This window comes from Gymnodraco acuticeps, unplaced genomic scaffold (genome assembly GCF_902827175.1).
Source record: "Gymnodraco acuticeps unplaced genomic scaffold, fGymAcu1.1, whole genome shotgun sequence".
NCBI lineage: Eukaryota > Metazoa > Chordata > Actinopteri > Perciformes > Bathydraconidae > Gymnodraco > Gymnodraco acuticeps.
Window position 1 is genome coordinate 308,541 of NW_022990304.1, and position 19,889 is coordinate 328,429.

Below are 19,889 nucleotides of genomic sequence, written 5' to 3' on the forward strand. Positions count from 1 at the left end.
ATTAAAAAAAATACAGATTTCATTATTCTGAGGCTCCGAGCCCTATTTCTTTTACTCACAGACGGCAAAAAAAGTCAGACATTATACGATTTAAAATAAAAACAATAATCGTGGCTTGGTATGCAACTAGCCTGTAGCCAGCATGTGTAATTCTGGGGGGGCGTTCGAGTCCAGTTTTGGATGGTCTGCCGTGGTTTCGTTCCATTTCACAGAGCTTGACGCTCGGCGTAACCTTGGCGCACTGCCACTCCAACATCCAATCCCAGAGCTTGAAGATTAATCACAGGGTTTGTCAACAGGACTGTAGTCCCAAACAATAGCTGGGGATTATGGGTAGTGTAGTGTCTTCGGCCATCCTAAACTCAGATTTTCACACATATCACATTAACACCATATCCCAACGTGCATTGCGGCTAAAACATCCCGAGCTTCAAGCTGAGGATCTTGGGTAATCAGTTTACCGTCTGTTTCCGGTGACTTTATTTACAGCTAAAAAGCATGCTAAAAAGCACAAGATTATAGAATTAAACGAATAAATAAAAACAAGGATAATTGTGTTTTATTGTTGATTAAATAACAGTGTGTTATTTAGAAAAGAATAACAAATTAGAAGGAAAAAAAGATTTTAAAAAATACAGATTTCATTATTCTGAGGCTCCGAGCCCTATTTCTTTTCCTCACAGACGGCAAAAAAAGTCCGACATTATACGTTTTAAAATAAAAACAATAATCGTAGCTTGGTATTGAGTAAGAACATGTTTTTATGAACCACACAGCTTCCGGTCTACCAAGACCCGACGGACAAAACGTGGCGTATCATATGTACGCAAAACTCGGCATCAGATCTCAATGGGAATGGTTAGCGTATCATATGCACGCAAAATAGGACTTCCGCGTATTTATTGCACGCATTTCCAATGTGTAAAGTCGTGTCATTTGTACGCAGACTGAAGAGAGTGGGTTGCTGAAATAGACAGATATCCTAAGATGTAGTCATAAAGCTAGTGCCCTTTAAATACAAATACTGACTTTTTGTTCATCCAAACATATGATATCGACGATATTGTTGGCTGTGTCCACTTGGTGCAGGCATTATGTTGTAATTCCTATACACCAAGAAAGCATTTCATTATCAATTGACTTTCTGATAATCCATATTTATGTATGTGAACACAATAAAAGTTGGTCACCTGTGTATTTACCGGCAGCTGCTACTGCACCTCCTACAGTGGATTAAATTAAATATTAATAGGTGTTACGTTGCTGAGCACTGAGTCACTTCTGGTGTTTTGGGTATTGTCTAATCTTTAACAGATAAACAGCAAGAAGAGAAAGATCATGGTAAGAAGCTATCCATGCCTTTGAAAATGCATATTTGTTGGGACTTTATTGAATACGTTTTTTTAGTGTTTCACAGGACTGATCCGAGCATGAATTTTACAGTTTCACCTCTTTTCTGATTATTTCCAAATGCTTTTCTAAGCCTTTTAAACAGATCATAGCTTAGTAAACGTGTGTTTTAGTGTATAAGGATTTTGGTTGCGGTGAAATCACGTCCCCTGAGTTCTGTTTGGTTTGGCTGATCTGCATCTGTGTTTGCTCAGGCTGCTGTATTTGCCGAGTGTTTTCTGTGACATGATGTTCTCTTAATAACTGAAAAGACAATACTAATCAGATACAATTATTCCTTCACATTAAGTCTGTCAACATATATCACATGTATCCATCTTTAGGTATCAAGATTTGTTTTATATGAACATATTGATATTCAATCTTTATCATTTTCATATACAAAAAAGGTGCCATTTTCATAGTATTAACATCTGTATTTTTAAAACTTGATGGCTCTTTTATCTTCAGTAAAATTGTTATTCATGAATAAAACAATGTATATATTTATTTGAATAATCAACAGAAGTTGAAAATATATTTTAAATTCCAAACCACCAACATTAACATTGACTAATGAAAAGAGCTTTAGGCACTAAAAAGGAAACATAGAGCCAAAGAGAAAGGCATACCTTCTGTATTCTTAGCAACTTGTCTTATTTAACTCTTTATTATGAAGATGTTTTATTGTGATATTGGAAAGCAATTGTGCTATGGGAATAAGTTATAGTTTTTACTTACCTATAAGTACCTGTTTCATACCATTAAGCTTCAAGATCTATTTCCTTCAGGGGGATTTAGTAAAGAATGCAGCAACATGATTGACCTAAAAAGACAAAAATGGAATAAAATGACACCTTTTCTCATTCCTGTCAGGCCGAGCTATTATCAGGTTGTTAAGCTTCGTGAGCATACGTTTTCCAGCACTTCTTTTTTTCTTTTGTATTTTTTCAAAGCAATATTTCGTATTTTCCTCACCGAATATCCCGTTTTTCTAACGCTCATTATGATGGAGGTCTCCTTATATGGCTATGGCTTGGTGCAGTGTATGTGTGTGCAATTTAGAGACGGTTGTGTAAAGGATAATGTGCAGCTTTCATTATGGGTAAAAGAACACCCGACAGGCAGATCAGGAGCCCGATGCGAAGCGGAGGGATCTTGATCAGGAATATCCTGCTTATTACGTGACCGTTGCGTAAAAAGGAGGGTTTCTGCCCCGTTATTTCTCCGCTGTGTTCTTGTCCCAGTTTGAAGGTTTTTTTGAAGGCCAAACTGTATACACTGCAATCGACCGGACTTCTTTCTGCAGATGTAGAATGCAGAAATGGGCAGATCAGATAATACAAACAGACCTCGGAGACCTTGGCCGTACACACCAGACAGTCTGGCAGGGAACAAGTGAGAACCAGGAGGAAGGCAGGATCTAAAATGACAGGGAAGTTATTGAAATGGTATACCAGAAATAACTATGATTGTGTGGAACTTCCATCGTCAATTTATATTTAAAGTTTAATATCCTTAGCACTTTCTACATGCTTTTGAGCAAGGCATCCTACCCCATACCACTTCTTGGGCATTTTATACAGTATATGTAATAGCTACCTACTGTTCTACTAGGAAATGCTGAGTACATTTGTGTCAATTTAAATGTGTTAAGATTGTATTACTCCATACCCATTTCTATCATATTGTCCAAAACCAGCATGTTGAAACGAAAATCACAATCAGAAATCGGAAATTCTTAATTAGTGTGCCACTGGAAATACACACATGATTAGATTCCTTTTTCTGGTTTTTTTCCCCTTGTTGTTAAAATGCTTCAATATGTTTCACACTCTTCAAATTCTGAACTAGTCTCTTAATCTTCTTACAATTGATAAATCTTCTGTTGTTGTGCCATCCAGCAACACTGGATCTTGTTGACTCCCAGCCAACACTACTGTATGTGGGAGTGTCTCTGTCCAATGCAGTTAACTTGAAGAGGACAAGTCATTAAAGGTATGTTTACTTGAAAACAACGTGAGGTTGTGTCAAATTGTCTGTACATAAAAACTACACTATGTATTTCACTTTTGACATGACATAGTACAGCAGGTAGATAACATGTTAACATTTTCCATTGGTTGGCTTTCATTAGTCTATTTGGGGGAATGGCAAATAACCAGACTGTCAGTAGTGCTCTAACTTCAGCAATAAAGCGACCTGTGATTTGAATCATGAGTAACTACTTTAATTACACACGCAGCAGAGCAACAACAGCCATCAAGTGTTTTAACTTGTGAAACAAAAAATAACCTGTCCTCACAGATATTGCACCAATCAAATTACAGTACCAATTTTTCCAATAGTAACCAGAAATTCAATCCCCCAGACAAATACATTTTGTAAATTCATTACATAGAAATTCATCAAATATAATTTATATAATTGATAATAATTGATGTGTTGGTTTCCCAGCTAAACTTTATTTGGATAAGTAAATACAGTTCTTCTTAAATATACCTTGTACACATTTCTTAAAATGGTGGCCAAACCCAAAGTCATGATTGGAAATGCATCTTTATAGGCCTATACAGATGAATCCAATGATGTAATAAGATAATTATTAGGTTAAGAAACCCTCAACATTGCGCTTGACCTTTATTTGTTCTGTGGTATAAGAACAAGGTATAATTGTGACAGTGTTCAATATCTATGTAATAAACAATGTAAAGCTGGGTGGTATGATTATATAATGTTTTTTTTTCTTTTCTGTCCCACTTTCTTAAAAGGAATGGCAATATTTAAGACATGCTTGTCCATCTTTGCCCTTCTCCTGACACTAACTATTTTGGAAACAGGGAACTTCATTGAATCTCCAAGTCAGGTTTTACTGGTAGGTCAACGGTGATTACAATACTGTACAGAACATATGGGATCACAGCCTTCAATACACAAAGCAATTATTTGAACCTGAACCCTATCTGTTGTCTCAGGAACACAATGAAGAAGAATCATGTATACCTCACACCAGGGGGAAAAGGAGTGGTAAGTCTCATTATTAAATATTAAAGAATATTGGAATAATAACACTTTATAACTGATAGATAGTTTAAAAGATGTAAAACATGAGAGGTGTGACTGCTGTCCCCGGAATATGTAGTGTACATAGCTTAACAGCCAGATAAACTCCCTCCGTACACCAAGACTCTGAAGACGTGAATCCTTTGCCCACAGGTTTATTGGTATAAGGATGGTGTGAAACTAAAATAAACAAGACAAAATGTAATTAATTCTATGATCATTTTTACATGCACAAATATGCACAATGGATATATATCAACACAGCTTTAACATGAATACAATTGCCTCGTTATATTTACTGTAAGCTTTTTAATGTATTTATTTTAATTCTAGAACTTAAACAGTTATAAATGGCATCATATTTTAAACATCTAATCAACCATTTGTACATTTATTTATTTAACTCTCCTTGCATTAACCTTGTACAATATTGAGACAACTCGGAAGATCTCCAGCATTAAACACCACAGAATACAATATTTAAAAAAAAAAATCATCTTTAATTAGGGATAGGTATCGTTAGGATTTTATCAATACCGATACTGCTTATCGATACCGGTATTTTTCGATACTCTTATCGATACTTTTCAATAATTTGGTGCTCAAAATTATAGACATGATTACAAGATGTGAAGATTAAACAACAGTCATTTTATTGTAATTTATTTATTTATTATTTAATGTAACTTTTTCAATGTCATACCAAGCAGGTATGAGTGTGTTTGACAGTGTGTCTCTGGAAGGGGGGCGGTAATTAGGGGCAGTTCATAAATCCATGTAAACATGACCATTATTCAGTTAAAACGAGACGCTGCGTGCGCACCTCCTAAACCGGAAGCTCCGGTCGCTAATCATTACAATCCGTTTATTGTGTTTATTATTTAAATTGTAATGATGGATTATCAGTAATCATTTTAAAGTTACACAGAGACATTGGATTAGCCGTTGTTGTGCCCTTGAACACAACTTTTGATCACAAAACAGCAAAGGTAAGACTTAATTATCATCATGGCTACGTAAAGTGAAGTTGTTTTCTTGCTATTTCCTGGTTGCTAGTTCAGTGAGTTGTGGTCGTATGAGACTTATACCAATAAACAAAGAAGTCCAATTGATGCGTTTCAGGGAGGGTGGGGGGATGGGGCGGGCAAACTCCCTCTGGAGGGCACAAAGGGATTTTAGCCTTTGCAGACCATTTACATGCACAAAAACCTTTTTAACCCAAAAAAGCATACATTTTCTTTTTGAACGGTCGCAGTGGCTAACACTTTTAAATAATAAGAGATATCAAATATATTACATTTAGAGGGATCATTAATAGAACATTAGCTCTAAGATAAAACACATAATTAAGTATTACTTTAAATGACTACAGCTTAATTTGAGTGATTTCTCTACATTGATATGTCCTTTAACCAAAAGAGACCCTAAATCATGTTGTTTTTTTACTACAGGGCTTCTGGCTCAGGTTGAGTACGATGTGGATGTTGACCTGAATTTTACTGATATTGGGACCGTGGACGCCCTTAGAAGCATCCTGGATGCAGGTGGCTTTTCCCTAGCCTTGGGTCCAACTGTGAACGTCACACACATTAACATCACCACAGGTAAGCATGGTGGTAAAAGTATGGGGGGGAAATGTTGTTAGACAAGACAAAGGGCGCCTGGGCATTAAAGTGTACTGTGTCCTTTTTCCCCACATTTGACCATGTGATACATTCAATTCAATCAATTATATTTTCTTTCAAGTGTTTACAGAGTAATGGCTCACTTATTAACTGTGGACAATGGGAGAATATGCTCTCGTGACCTTCATATAACTAAACCATTATAAACTACTATATAGTCCTCCTCTAAAATTGGGACTTTCCCTTCTCATTGAGGTGAAGCAAGTTTGGAAAGTTCAAGAATGTCCACATACTTTTGAGTATCAAAAAGAATAATCCTCCAGGGCTTCTCAGACAAGGCACTAGCAAGGCGTGTGCACAAGTTAAACAATAATATTATTTCCAATCATTGATCTTATACAAGTTTCATTTTTTAGATTTCCAAGTCTGAAATACATACTGTTTACAGTATCTCCAGAGTAAGGAATGTTTGAACAGACCATTACTCCTCAACACAAAATCATCTAAAATATGTCCCATTGGACCTAAAGCTAGAAACCAAGAAACCAAACACCTAGTCTCAGTCCAAGGAACATGGCTAATTATTAGGCAGAATGGTGTAATCAGATTGGGCCTGCCAAGAGTTTTTTTTCTGTTGGCAAGTTTACTTTGGCAAAGGGTAGAGTAGAGCAGGTCATGCCTTTCCCAACAGGAAAAATATCATGAAGGTCCATCAGTCTGCATAACAATAATCTATTTGCTTCTGTTTGTTGCGCAGGGAGGGTTTATCTTTGGAGCGAAGGGGCCTTCAAACAATAGGTGGTTGGTTTTTGGGGGTAATGTGCTGTTGGAAATATTGGTCATGGACATCTTTCTGACCATTAAGCTGCTTTCACAAGATACACGTCGAAACGGCTCTGCACTTACGTGGTGTATTTTTTGGAGAGAGCAGTGCTGCCCGACTAGGCGGAAGCGCTTCTCTCGGCGTCGCACATCACTCAAAATGATCGTCAAGCACGGCGCTCAAAGATCAAATAATTTAAACTTTGACCTTGTTTAACGCTGACCTTCGCAACCAATCAGATGCCAGCTGTGCTATGCTAGCAGGGGAAGTCAATCTGCTCTTTTCTCACCACGTGGTTGGGCACAGAGCCTTGCAGTGAAAACGATAGTTACGTATGTAACTACGGTTCTATGAATACTGGATGACCGCCAGAGGCGGTGCTTTAGCACTGAATATCTTCCGTCTCGCGCATGCGTAGGTCGAATATTTATATCAACAAAGTCACGTGTGACCTCGTATGACCCTGGAAGGCATAAGTTCCGGTGTTGTCAACGAGTTCAGTTGTATGGAATCTTCTCGCGGAAACACGAGATTCCGAGTGACCAAGAAACTCTGGCGGTCATCCAGTATTCATAGAACCGTAGTTACATACGTAACTATCGTTCTATTTCATCCTTACTGACCGCCAGAGGCGGTGCTTTAGCACTGGATGACCTATACCAACAGAGTCACGAGGAAGTCTGAATACTCCCCCTGCTATAAGGATGGCCTAGGCTGACTCTGCAGGAGGACCACACCCAGCGGGTGAGGGGCGGCAACATTCACCCTGTAGTATCTGGCGAATGTGCTCTGGGATGCCCATGTGGCCGCAGCACATATGTCCTTGCACCTTAGAGAGGAACGCTGCGTTCGGCCATAAGGTGACACCTGAGCCATCTGAGTTCCACCTCAGACACGAGCTGTTCACGGACAAGGCCTGAAGCTCGCTTACACGCTTTGCTGAGGTGATGGCAAGAAGGAAAGCAGTCTTAGCTGAGAGCCACTCCAGTTCTGCCTGTAACAAAGGTTCAACAGGAGGCGAGCATAGGGCATCCAGCACCAAGGGCAGGTCCCATGTAGGGGCACTTGGGATATTCGGGGGGGCGAAGACTCAGAGCTCCCCCTTAAAAAGAGGGATACCAACCTATGGCTCCCACTGTGCTGTTGTCAGCCCTTGCGTGTTGAGCTGATATAGCAGCCACATACACCCTGACGGTAGCGGGACACCGGCCGTCGTCCAGGAGGGACTGCAGGAACTCAAGGGTCGTAGGCACCGAGCAATATACTGGGTCCTCATTTCGCCCTTGGCACCAGTCAAAAAAACAAAACAGTTTCCACCTGTTTTCGTGCTGCCTACCAGTAGATGGTGCCCTGGCATTTGAGAATAGTCTTCCTGACAGGCTCTATGCAGTCGCTCAGCAGTGGGTCGGGCCCTCCAGTGGCCAGACCCACAGCTGGAGGCGGCAGGGGTCGGGGTGCCACATCCGACCCTCCAACTGAGACAAGAGGTCCTTCCTGTTGGGGAGACGCCAAGGCGTCCCACAGCAGAGTCTGTGCAGCATATGGACACGCCCGCACCTAGCTGGGTTAAACAAGGAAGTTTAACAGGACAGCCTAGCTGCCTAGCTCCTGCTAGAATCAAGCAACACGCCTACCAGGAGCAGGGGCGAGAACACTGCCTTCACTGGTTGAGTTGATAACGAATTCCAGATGCAGCGTAACCGGGAGCGGGTGCAAGAACACAGCCTCCACCAGCTACCTGCTGAACGTAAAGAGTAGAGCAATGCTACACGCCGAACACAGAGAGGGATGTAAATTTCCTACACCACGTTACCAGCAGAGAGAGCGGGAGCGAGCACTGCATTCACCTCGGTGGATTAGATAAGGACATTTAACAGGGCAGTTTAGCCAGGCAGCTGCTGCTAGAATGAAGCAGCGCGTCTACCAGGAGCGGGGGCGAGAACACCGCCCTCACTGGTTGAGTTAATAACGAATGCCAGATGCAGCGTAGGCGGGAGCGGGGTGCGAGAACACAGCCTTCATCAGCTACCCGCTGAAAGGAAAGAGTAGAGCAACGCTCCTACTCGCCGAACACAAAAGGGATGTAACTACACCCATGTTACCAGCAGAGGGAGCGGGAGCGAGAGCACTGCCTTCACCTAGCTGAAAAAAAAGAAGTTTCAGCAGGACAGCCTATCCAGTCGGCTGCTGCTAGAATAAAGCATCACGTCTACCAGGAGTGGGGCGAGAACACTGCTTTCGCTGGTTGAGTGACTGTGTCCAGAGCCACCCCAATGAAGGTTAGGCTCTGAGAGGGGTTCAGACAACTCTTCTCCATGTTCACCATGAGGCCTAGCCGGGCAACATGAGAGAGAAGGAGAGCCGTGTCCTGGATCGTCTGTAACCGGGATGGTGCACAGATTAACCAGTCGTCTAAGGAGAGGGAGAGTCCGAATGGAACACCCTGAACTGGAAATGACGGCCTCTGAAGGCAAAGCGAAGAAACTGCCTGTGATGAGGCACAATAGGCACATGAAAATAAGCGTCCTTCAAGTCGACGGACGTGAACCATTCCCCCCTGGCCACGGTACGAAGAACGTCCGCTGTGCTCAGCACATGGAAAAGTAAAATCTTTAGGAACTTGTTGAGTCCCCTCAGATCGAGGATTGGGAGAAGTCCACCGCCTTTCTTCCTTACCAGGAAGTAGGTTAAGTAGAAGCCCCGGGCTGTGAGATGGGGTCCACAGGCTCGATTGCACCCTTGGCAAGGAGGACTGACAGCTCCTGGTTTAGGGCGATTTCCTTTGCCAGGTCGCTTATGGTGGTCATCTTGACCCGGCTGAAGACTGGGGGCCAGCGTCGGAACTGAAGCTTGTACCCTTGGGTTAGGTGGAAACCACCCAGGGGTCTCAAGCTTAAGCTACCCGGTAGTTGAGCTGCTGCTGGGAGAGATAACCAACAGCCGGCCCCAGACCCTCAGTACCTTGCCCCCCGGCCTCTGGCTCTGGGGGGGCGACGGTTAGGCATCGGATACCGAGGCTGCCTTGGGGGCGAGTTAACAGGACCGTAGCGGGCCAGCCCCCTCGTGGGGCGCTGAGGCCCATGGCGGGTACCGGGGTGAGCCGGTGGACGGAGAGTCCTACATGTCTCTGATAAGGGTGACTGTGTCAGCCAAACCTGGCGACGAGTCTGGACGAGAGTGGACATCAGGCGCCCAAGCTCTCTGGACATCAGAGCAAACGCCTGTAATGAGGCGTCACTGAGGCTGGTAGAGGAAGCCCTAAGAGCATCCTGCTGCGGGGAAGCTGAGAGGGCGACTATGAGATGAGAGAGGGAATTGCCTATACGGCCCATGCGCGCCGCTGCATCGTAAGCCTTAGTGAGCAGGTCATCAGTGACCCAACATTGGAGTCGAGGGCATCTGGCCTCCGACCTCAGAGCTTCGTCAGGGGAAACTATGAGGGAAGCAATGGTAGGCTCAACAGCCGGCGTGTGGTCCAAGCCAACTCTTGCCGCATCCTGCATGGCTGCCAGGGCTCGGCCATCGGACGTAAGACTGTAAAGAGCCTTAGTGTCTTCCAGCATGCATGTAACTCCCTCAGATACTCACAAGAGGGAGGAACAGTAAAGGTGGCGTGTGCCGGAGTGCGCCTAAAGAACACACTGGCAGGCGCTGTTTTGGGCTGCTGCGCATCCAGCTGCTGGTGAGCCAGTGCCATGCGAATGACGGTACCCATGGAGCCGTCATCTGCCTCCTCCGAGGGACCATGAGCTGAGGTACAGGAGCCAGGCCCAGAAGCATGGGATGGGCTCTCCCCGTCATACTCATCAAATTGAGTGGCTGAAGCTGCCATCGAGAACACATCGTCATCTAGAACCAGCTCAGCCACGGGTGGGCAGCGGCGTGCTCTGCACGGGCACCAGAATGGAGAGCCAAGAGGAGTGACTTTATCTGGGCTAGCTCAGTAGTGAGTAGGTCCACCCTGGAGGACAGCCTATCAGGCTTAGTCCTCTTCTTGGGCGGTGCACCCGCAGCCTCTGCGGCCCAACGGCTAGGATGGGTAGGTTAGGCTGTGCAGAGTTGACTGTGCAGGGGGAAGGCCACCCTCAGTCAGTAGTTCAACCTCGGCTAGTCTAGCAGCTCCTACCGCACGAGGCATGATGGTGCAATTCATGCACGGGTCCTCCGAAAGGCCCTCCCTCAGATGCTAGAGGCCAAGACAAGAGGGATTGATTGATTGATTGAAAAGTTTATTAACAGCTTGTATATTGGGTACAGTACAGTACAGCTCAAAACATACAATTGTTAAGGGGATGCAGACCAGAGAAAGACTTTCGTCTTGTTTACATCAGGGTCCCCCATTTCCAATTCATCATGTCATTTAAGACATAGAGGCAAAGGGGGGCAAAAGGTCATGGCCATCCTCTGGTTAAAGAGGAGCCATACAGGTGTTAGAGCCGTTAGTCCTAGCGTTAGCTAGAGCACTCAGCTGACTGTAAATAACTGGGCCAGGAAACGAATATGCAGTGGAGGGGAGTGAGCACAATAGTAGTTAGCTTGAGCGTGAGCACTCTGCTAACTGGGGTGAGAACAATGAAGTAAGTTAATGGTGTTATGCCGTGAGAGGAGAGTGGGAATACTCTCTCCACTAGCGACGTAGCGAGTTAGCCTAAGCGAGAGCACTCTGCTAACTGAAGGATGGAACAGGAACCAACTGTGAGCAGGGAGAGGGGAGCGGAAACACTCTCTTCACTAGCGCTGTAGCAAGTTAACGTGGACCTGTCATGCTATATTTGAATAATATAGTGTAGGACCATACCTATATAAGGCATATTTATACTTTTTATTTTTCAAAATACCAAACAGATCATGCTGATGGGCTGATTCTGTGAGAACAGCACCATCTACAGGCCTGGCATATGTACTACAGCGTCTCCAGCACTTTCGAACGGCAATGTCCGTGGCTGTCTCCTCCTGATTGGTGGAGTTGGCCCAATAGCCGTAGCACCACTTCTGTGACGTCATAGAAGTGTTCAAATCTGGATCAGTCTGTATCAGATCCGTTGCAGCCCCTTTTTAAGAGATTTGGGTATAGAGGAAAATAGAGAGGGTTGTGTTTTCTGACACTTGGTGAGTTCCCTGGAACACCGGGGACACATATTAAGACGTACAAAAGTGCATTTTGCATGATAGGTCACCTTTAACTTTGAGCGAGAGCACTCAGTTAACTGGAGGGTGGAACAGGAACCAACTGTGTGCAGGGAGAGGAGATCGGAAACACTCTCTTCACTAGCGCTGTAGCAAGTTAACTTTGAGCGAGAGCACTCAGTTAACTGGAGGATGGATGCACTTTATATGTTGTTGCCACTCCTTGCATATCATGTATTTTGTTTTTTACCATGTTTGTAAAATGTAATTTCCTTAAATGTTTTATGTGAGGGAATGGAAAGTAGCTCAAAGCTAAATCTGGCACTGTTACGCTTGACATATTTAAATGTCTTAAGTGTTCATTACAGTGCATGTCCCTGTCAAATAAACGATTAAATAAAATAACCAATTGTGCGCCGTGAGAGGGGAGCGAAGACACTCTCCTCACTAGCGCTGTAGCAAGTTAGCTTTGAGCGAGAGCACTCAGCTAACTGGGGATAGAACAGGAACTAATTGTGAGCTGTGAGAGGGGAGCAAACACACTCTCTTCACTAGCGCTGTAGCAAGTTAGCTTTGAGCGAGAGCACTCTGCTAACTGGGGATAGAACAGGAACTAATTGTGAGCTGTGAGAGGGGAGCGGAGACACTCTCTTCACTAGCGCTGTAGCAAGTTAGCTTTGAGCGAGAGCACTCTGCTAACTGGGGATAGAACAGGAACTAATTGTGAGCTGTGAGAGGGGAGTGAAGACACTCTCCTCACTAGCGCCATAACAGTTAGCTTGAGCGAGAACACTCAGCTAACTGGACGATGGAACAGGTAAGGAAACAAATGTATGCGGTGAGAGGGGGGCGGAGACGCTCCCTTCACTAGCGCCGTAACAGTTAGCTTGAACGAAAACACTCAGCTAACTGGACGATAAAACAGGTAAGGAACCAAATGTATGTAGTGAGAGGGGGGCGGAGACGATCCCTTCACTAGCGCCGTAACAGTTAGCTTGAACGAAAACACTCGGCTAACTGGACGATAGAACAGGTGTTACGTCCCCACAAAAGGTTTATTTTGTAAACCCAGAACCGAACAGACATATAACTGAAACCTTAGTTGGTGAGGAGGAGGAGGAGTCAAAGGATTGCGCCAAACAAAAGAAACAAGCATAACAAAACCAGGCCTATCTCTACATCTATCCTTTGAAACCAAAACTCAAACAAAAACCCTCACTAACTAAACTACGAAGAAGTTGACAAAACAATATACAGGGGTGGCAACAATCCGCTAACCTAGTGTGTCTAAACATTAGTTAGCTACGTGGTGAGAAATGTACAGGGTACCCCAGACTTACCTAACTCCTCCACCTCTCAACACACACACTTTCAAAAAGGTCTGACAATACAAAGTGAATTAGTTGCTAAACACTGCAGGCTCCTTCATCAGCAACAGGCCCAGAGTGAGAGAGCGAGAAGACTTCCTGGGTGCCTCCTTTATGGTCGGCCCTGGCTGCTGATAGGCCAGCTGAGGGTGAGAGGATCCATTCAGCCATCAGACTCAGATGCACAGGCAGATACCGATCAGCTGATGATTAGCTGTGCAGAAGACAGGGAGAAGAGAGAAACACAGGAGGGAAGGAAAACCACACCAGGCACGTAACAACAGGCAAGGAACCAAATGTATGTAGTGAGAGGGGGGCGGAGACGCTCCCTTCACTAGCGCAGTAATAAATTAGCGAGAGCCCCCGGCTAACTTGTACACAGTTATCTCATTAGCTTGAGAATAGATAGCACAATCAGCGATAAATGGTAGCGATCTCACCGGCTGACGTGCGTTATGGCACGAGCGTCCGCTCTTTACCGGTCCGGAGCTCCTAGGGTCCGTGTAGTGAATACCGCGGTCCCCTCCCTTGGGAGGGTGGACAGCTAGCTCGTTGCAGCCTTTGGAGGGCGAGCGTTTTCCTAGCCCGCAGCTCCGATCGAGACGATCACAAGGCTACAGGTAGCGATGAGCTAGAATCTTAATTTTCAATAAGCTAGCTTGGCTTCTACTCAAAAAATAGTAACCTGCGCAGCGAGAAGATGAAAAAGAACTGAACTCGTTGACAACACCGGAACTTATGCCTTCCGGGGTCATACGAGGTCACACGTGACTTTGTTGATATAAATATTCGACCTACGCATGCGCGAGACGGAAGATATCCAGTGCTAAAGCACCGCCTCTGGCGGTCAGTAAGGATGAAATAGAACAGCCAGTATGGTTACCTCCCGTGCTAGCTTGTGCCGCTACATACAGCTGTCATCTGATTGGTTGCGTGTCCAAAGGTCAATCATATGACAAACCAGGTAAAATTCTAAATAATTTCAACTTGGAATGCATCGCTTGGCAACAATTTGGAGCCATGCACAACACAGAAGGCAGTTATTCCGCCTCTTCAGGTGGCATCGCTCTCTCCATAGAAACACAATGTCAGCGCAGAGTCGTTTTCCCGTGTATCATGAGAATGCAGCGTTCTGGAATGACTGGCCTTCAATACAATAAGCACTACGCTATAAATCAAGTAGGCTATGGATATAAAAAACTGCTGCATATCATTTACGTGGTTGGCTGTGGCTCAGGATGTAAAGTTGGTTGTCAACTAATCCGAAGATCAATGGTCCTGCTCCTTCTGTCTGCATTGAAGTGTCATTGGGCAAAGATACCATGGCAAAGTATCTCCCAAGGCCAGGGACGTGCACAGGTACGGGCTAATGTTGCCCGGGCAACGGCCCGTTTGGCCTTTTTGGCTGACCTGCCGCTCTGGAGAGAGCGAGAGTTTGTTTTTCTTTTTTCTTGTGGCCGAATCAACATGATGAACCCACAATTAGTATTGTAGCGTCTCGCTGCGGGAAACACACTGTCAGCGCTGTCATCTGCCGGTGCGTTAAGACCACCTCAGTGTCGGATTTTGGAAACTTGATTTTGAGTTCTCTCATGGCAGTTAGGGTATAAGGGACAAACCAGGGGACTTTACTTCCTCTTGATACCGTCGGTTATTTACAAAAAAACACCTAAATATAGCCTACTTGTTGTTATTGAGCTTCTGTCTTTCTGTGTCTTCTCATCTGTAAACTCCCTCAACGCTCGCTCTCTTTTCTTGATCGCCCTCTCACGGGTGAACAGTTCAATTTCCCGCTTCCTTGTAGGATTTCTGCCATGTCTCTACTTTAGTTTGACCATCTCTGTTACTAAGTTATGGAATACTAAATAAATAAGTAATTAGATACCTTACCGTTACTGGCTGCACTCATAAAGAATGATAAGAATAAGAATAATGCGTATTGAACTGGTTTCATTAATTAGTGAGTTTATTTAAGGTAATTAGTTAGAGGCCCTATTGTATCAGTATGTCTGGACTGCACAGCAGTTACAATGGTCAAACTACATTAGAACAGAATTGTCCCCATTTTGTCTTTAATAGTTACTAACATTAGATATTTTAATGAGATATGGACCGCAAAATAAAAAATGAATTACTGTTCAATTTAGTTGATGTAATAATCGTTTGGTTCTTTTACATTCCAGTAAAAACAAGTTACAATTTTCAAAAGGTTGTGTTTTTTATCGGGGGGAGGCCCTTTTTCCAGTTTAGAGCAATAGCCCCTCCAAATGTCTGTGCACGTCCCTGCTCAAGGCACAGCAAAATGTGGAAATAAGCATTAGATAGATCCTCATGAGTCCAGTTTGTCAACTTGTTAACCCTGCTATCAGTTTATAAATGTGTGTGAATGGATACATCTTGACATGTAAGGCAGAGGAACTTTGAGTAGTGGTAAGACTATAACTGATTATAATGTCTGTTTAATTGTTTTTCTTTTTAATGTAGTTTGTTACCCAAATGGTACAAACTTCCAGTGCAGATGTGAGGAACAGTATGTGTGGTCATTAAGCAACTGTAATACATACGGAGCCTGCGATGACATCATTGACAACACGTGTGGGTGTATCAACAGTATTCCTACCACTGGACAATACTGCGTGCCACAGACAGGTGATACACTTTTACATTTAAAGTAACATCACACATGTGGATATAATATTTACTGGTATTTTTTTCGGCACTGTTATTTAAAAAAAGCATTTGTGTCCTTTCAATTCTCTCTCACTCAAGCTGACCTTGTATTTAATAGGCCTACTATAGGATTACAAACATGAGCAAATCTAAATGAGCAAACAGATAATAACAAACAATATGACAAGATGAAAAGAAACAGAGAGAAACATGAATACCTATTCTTGACCATAATTGCATTTCTTCACTCAGCAATGTTGCCCAGATGTCATGACACGACCTAGATTTGGAACAAATTACTTACAAATAATTGTCTCTAATTCGACTCTCTTTTTCTACAGTACCTTTAGTATTTTATGAATACCAGATTATTATCGAGGTGAAAACCAGCGATGTGGATCAGCTGAGAAACGTCCTGAACAGTTTAACTTTTCCTGTCCAGATCAGCTCCTCAGTTAACATATTAGATGCCAATATCACCACAGGTAAGAACAAATGCATTATATCCTTTTTTAATATCTATTTCAAACTTCTGCCTTTTTCACAAGAGAAAATATGTTATTCTCTTTAAAGTTTGCAGCCAAGATAACACTGGGTTTCAGTGCCACTGTGAAAATGACTATCTTTGGCCGTGTGATAAGTGTGACACCTATGGGAAATGTGATGGTAATACAAGCAACACATGTGGATGCATCAATGCCATTCCTCCTGATGGACAATACTGCCAGCCTTTTGATCAATACGGTAAGTTGGTTTGCAGGTTTGTTTACTTTTAGGATCGTATTTCTATGTTCTGCCTCTACTGTAACATGTCTCCATGCTTTAATGTAGAAAAGTGCTTTATTTACCTCATACTGCCTGTGCTGCAGCACCTCTTTTCACCCTCTGTCTGAAACCAGAGCCCAGTCTGCTCTGATTGGTTAGCTAGCCGTTTTTGGGATTGGTCAGGGGCTTAGAGATGTGGTTGAAATGTCCCGCCCCTTAGCCTTTTACGGACAATGTATGGGGGGGGGGGGGAGTTTGTGGGAGAGAAACTCCGTCTGGAGGGAACACAGGGATTTTAGCCTTTGCAGACCATTAACATGCACAAAAACGTTGAGTTACGTATGGTAACCCTTGTTATATAAGCACAGGTGAGCCCTCTACTGGACTCTAAGGGTACTCCCGTGTATCCTATCCGTGCACGCATTCCTTCACTGAGACTTCCCTAGACGTAGCCGGTCCCTGGGTGGGCCTACCTGAATGCCATCCTTTACTTCTCTTCAGCAAGCAGCATAGGACAGACAGTGCCTCCATAGGTAGAGGGCTCACCTGTGCTTATATAACAAGGGTTACCATACGTAACACAACGTTATATCTCTCACAGGCTCCGCCCTCTACTGGACTCTATGGGTACAGGTGTATATACGCACTGCTGTCCCGCAACAACATCGCTCCATCTCCCTGTTTCTGACCGGCTTTCTGGTTAGAGGCCGCTGTGCCTCACTCATCTCTCCCTCGGTCGTAACCGTGGAGAGAAAGAGGCTGCGGCTGGCCGAGCACACCCTGACTCACTTACCCCGCGGAGGTGTGCCATAACGTGGAGGACTCCCTCCTCCTGTCTTAAAGCATGGAAAAAGGAGTCCTCCAGCCCCTATGGGCCCCTGTGCGCGTCACGTCCGTAAGCACATTACGTCCGGGGAGGGGGTCAGCTGCCCACTGACCCACAGCCCTCCTCTCTCTGCTCACCAGTCCTGTGTTGCCCCAGCAAGCACAGACGATGAAAAGGAGCCAGACATGTCAAAGAGATAAAACTTAATGAAGGGACCTGGTGTTGACCAAGATGCCGCCGTGCATATGTCCTCCACACTCACGCCGCTAAATAGGGCTGTTGACACAGCCATGGCTCGTGTAGAGTGTGCACGGACCCCTGTGGGAAAGGCTCTCCCCGCCTGTCCGTAGGCATGTGTAATGCACTCGCAGAGCCAGCCTGCCTGGCGTTTCTTGGACAGAGCTTTTCCAGTTACCCCACCCCCGAAACACACAAAGAGCTGTTCTGTGTGTCTAAGGGCAGCCGTGCGCTCCACATAAAATGCCAGCGCACGCACCGGCCAGAGGAGGTGTAATTTATCCTCCCTCGCCCCACTTTGGGGGGGGGAAATTAAAACCCCCCAACTGAATAGCCCTCGACCTGAATGCACTCCTTAGGCTCTTGGGCACAAAGGAGGGGTTCGGTCTGAGTGTCCCCCCGCTCTGGTCACCCCGGATTATGAAACAACTCGGGTGCCACGATAAAGCAGTTAACTCAGACACTCTTTTGGCTGACATTAAGGCAAGTAGCAATACTGTCTTCCATGACAGTGCTTTCAGGGAAGAGAGCTCCAGAGGCTCGAATGGTCCTGTGAGCCTCGAGTACCAGCGGCAGGTCCCACTGCAGGGCGGAGGCCCGCACCACTGGGCGCAGCCTCCTGACCCCCCGCAAAAACCGTGACGTGGATTCATCTTCTTATTACAGACACATGCATTTCCTAACATTCGGTCTATATGCTGTAACATTTATTATCTCTTCGATTTACACACGGCATCTATTGCACGTCTGTCCGTCCTGGGAGAGGGACCCCTCCTCTGTTGCTCTCCCTGAGGTTTCTCCCATTTTTTCCCCTTAAACTGTGGGTTTTCTCTGGAAGTGTTTCCTTGTACGATGTGAGGGTCTAAGGACAGAGGGTCTAAGGATAGAGGGTGTCGTTTTTCTCATACTGATATTCTGAACAATCTGTGCTGTTGTATTTGCTGTAAAGTGTCTCTACTGTAGGCTATTTTTATTATATGTACAGCACTTTGGCTCGACCAAAAATCGTTTATAAATGTGCTATATAAATAAAACTTGATTTGATTTGATTAGCGGCTGAGCAAAAACTGACCTGCCGCCAAATCCCTCATGGCAGGACGAGATGACTGCTGCATACACTTTCACTGTGGAATGAGCAAGCCCTCTGTCCACCAACAACTGTAAGTACGAGAAAATAGATCCCAATTCACAAGATAGGGGCTCTATTTTCCGCTCCTCACACCATCGCCGGAATCCCAGCCACTTTGGCCTGTAACAGGCTGTGGTGGATCCCGCTCTAGCTGCCTGGATAGACTGAATAACACTGTCAGACAATCCACCCTGCCTCAGCCTGTCCCCCTCAGGAGCCAAGCCTGGAGAGGTTGGCCCAGAGTGGGTAACGCCCCGATTGCACCTGCCTCCTGGGAGATCACCCCCCAAATTTGAGGGAGCGCCCAGGGCTGACCCACCTTCATCTGTGTCATCTCTGAGTACCACGGCGCCCCCACGCGATCCGGCGCTACCAGGATGATTGACAGACGTTCTCGCCTCACTCTCCCCAGGAGAGGGAGAATGAGACGCAACGGTGGAAAGGCGTAAAGCAGCTTATTTGGCCATGGCTCGTGTGCAAACGCGTCCACCCCCAAAGGCGGGTCGTCGCTCAGAGCCATGGAGAATCACAGTGCGCAGTGGGTGTTGCGCCGGCTGGCGAACAGATCCACCTCTGCTGTCCCGAACCAGGCCCAGATCCGCTTCACCACCTCTGGGTGAAGCGCCCACTCGCCTGGCAGGGGTCCTCCCCTCGACATGAGGTCGGCCCCCCTGTTCTCCAGACCTGAAATGTGGAGGGCTCTGCAGCCCATAACCACAATTTCTCCGCCATGGTCAACAAAGCGGCGGTGTTGATATATGCCACTGTGGTGCTGTTGTCTCTCCTGACCATTACATGTTTTCCCTGGATTAAGGGTTTGAAATGTTGGAGGACTAATACTACTGCCCGTAGCTCTAGGAGGTTGCTG

General features: G+C 45.0%; 1 protein-coding gene across 1 annotated transcript; it reads left to right on the forward strand.

Moving 5' to 3' along the window:
- The first annotated feature begins 3,290 nt into the window (after window positions 1-3,290).
- LOC117550313 lies at window positions 3,291-19,641 on the forward strand. Its single transcript, XM_034222689.1, has 8 exons — window positions 3,291-3,387; window positions 4,161-4,264; window positions 4,365-4,416; window positions 5,904-6,056; window positions 15,879-16,043; window positions 16,406-16,549; window positions 16,638-16,808; window positions 19,520-19,641. Exons 2-8 carry the CDS (start codon window positions 4,163-4,165, stop codon window positions 19,639-19,641), a joined length of 909 nt encoding a protein of 302 aa, XP_034078580.1. The 5' UTR covers window positions 3,291-3,387; window positions 4,161-4,162.
- Window positions 19,642-19,889: the final 248 nt, after the last annotated feature.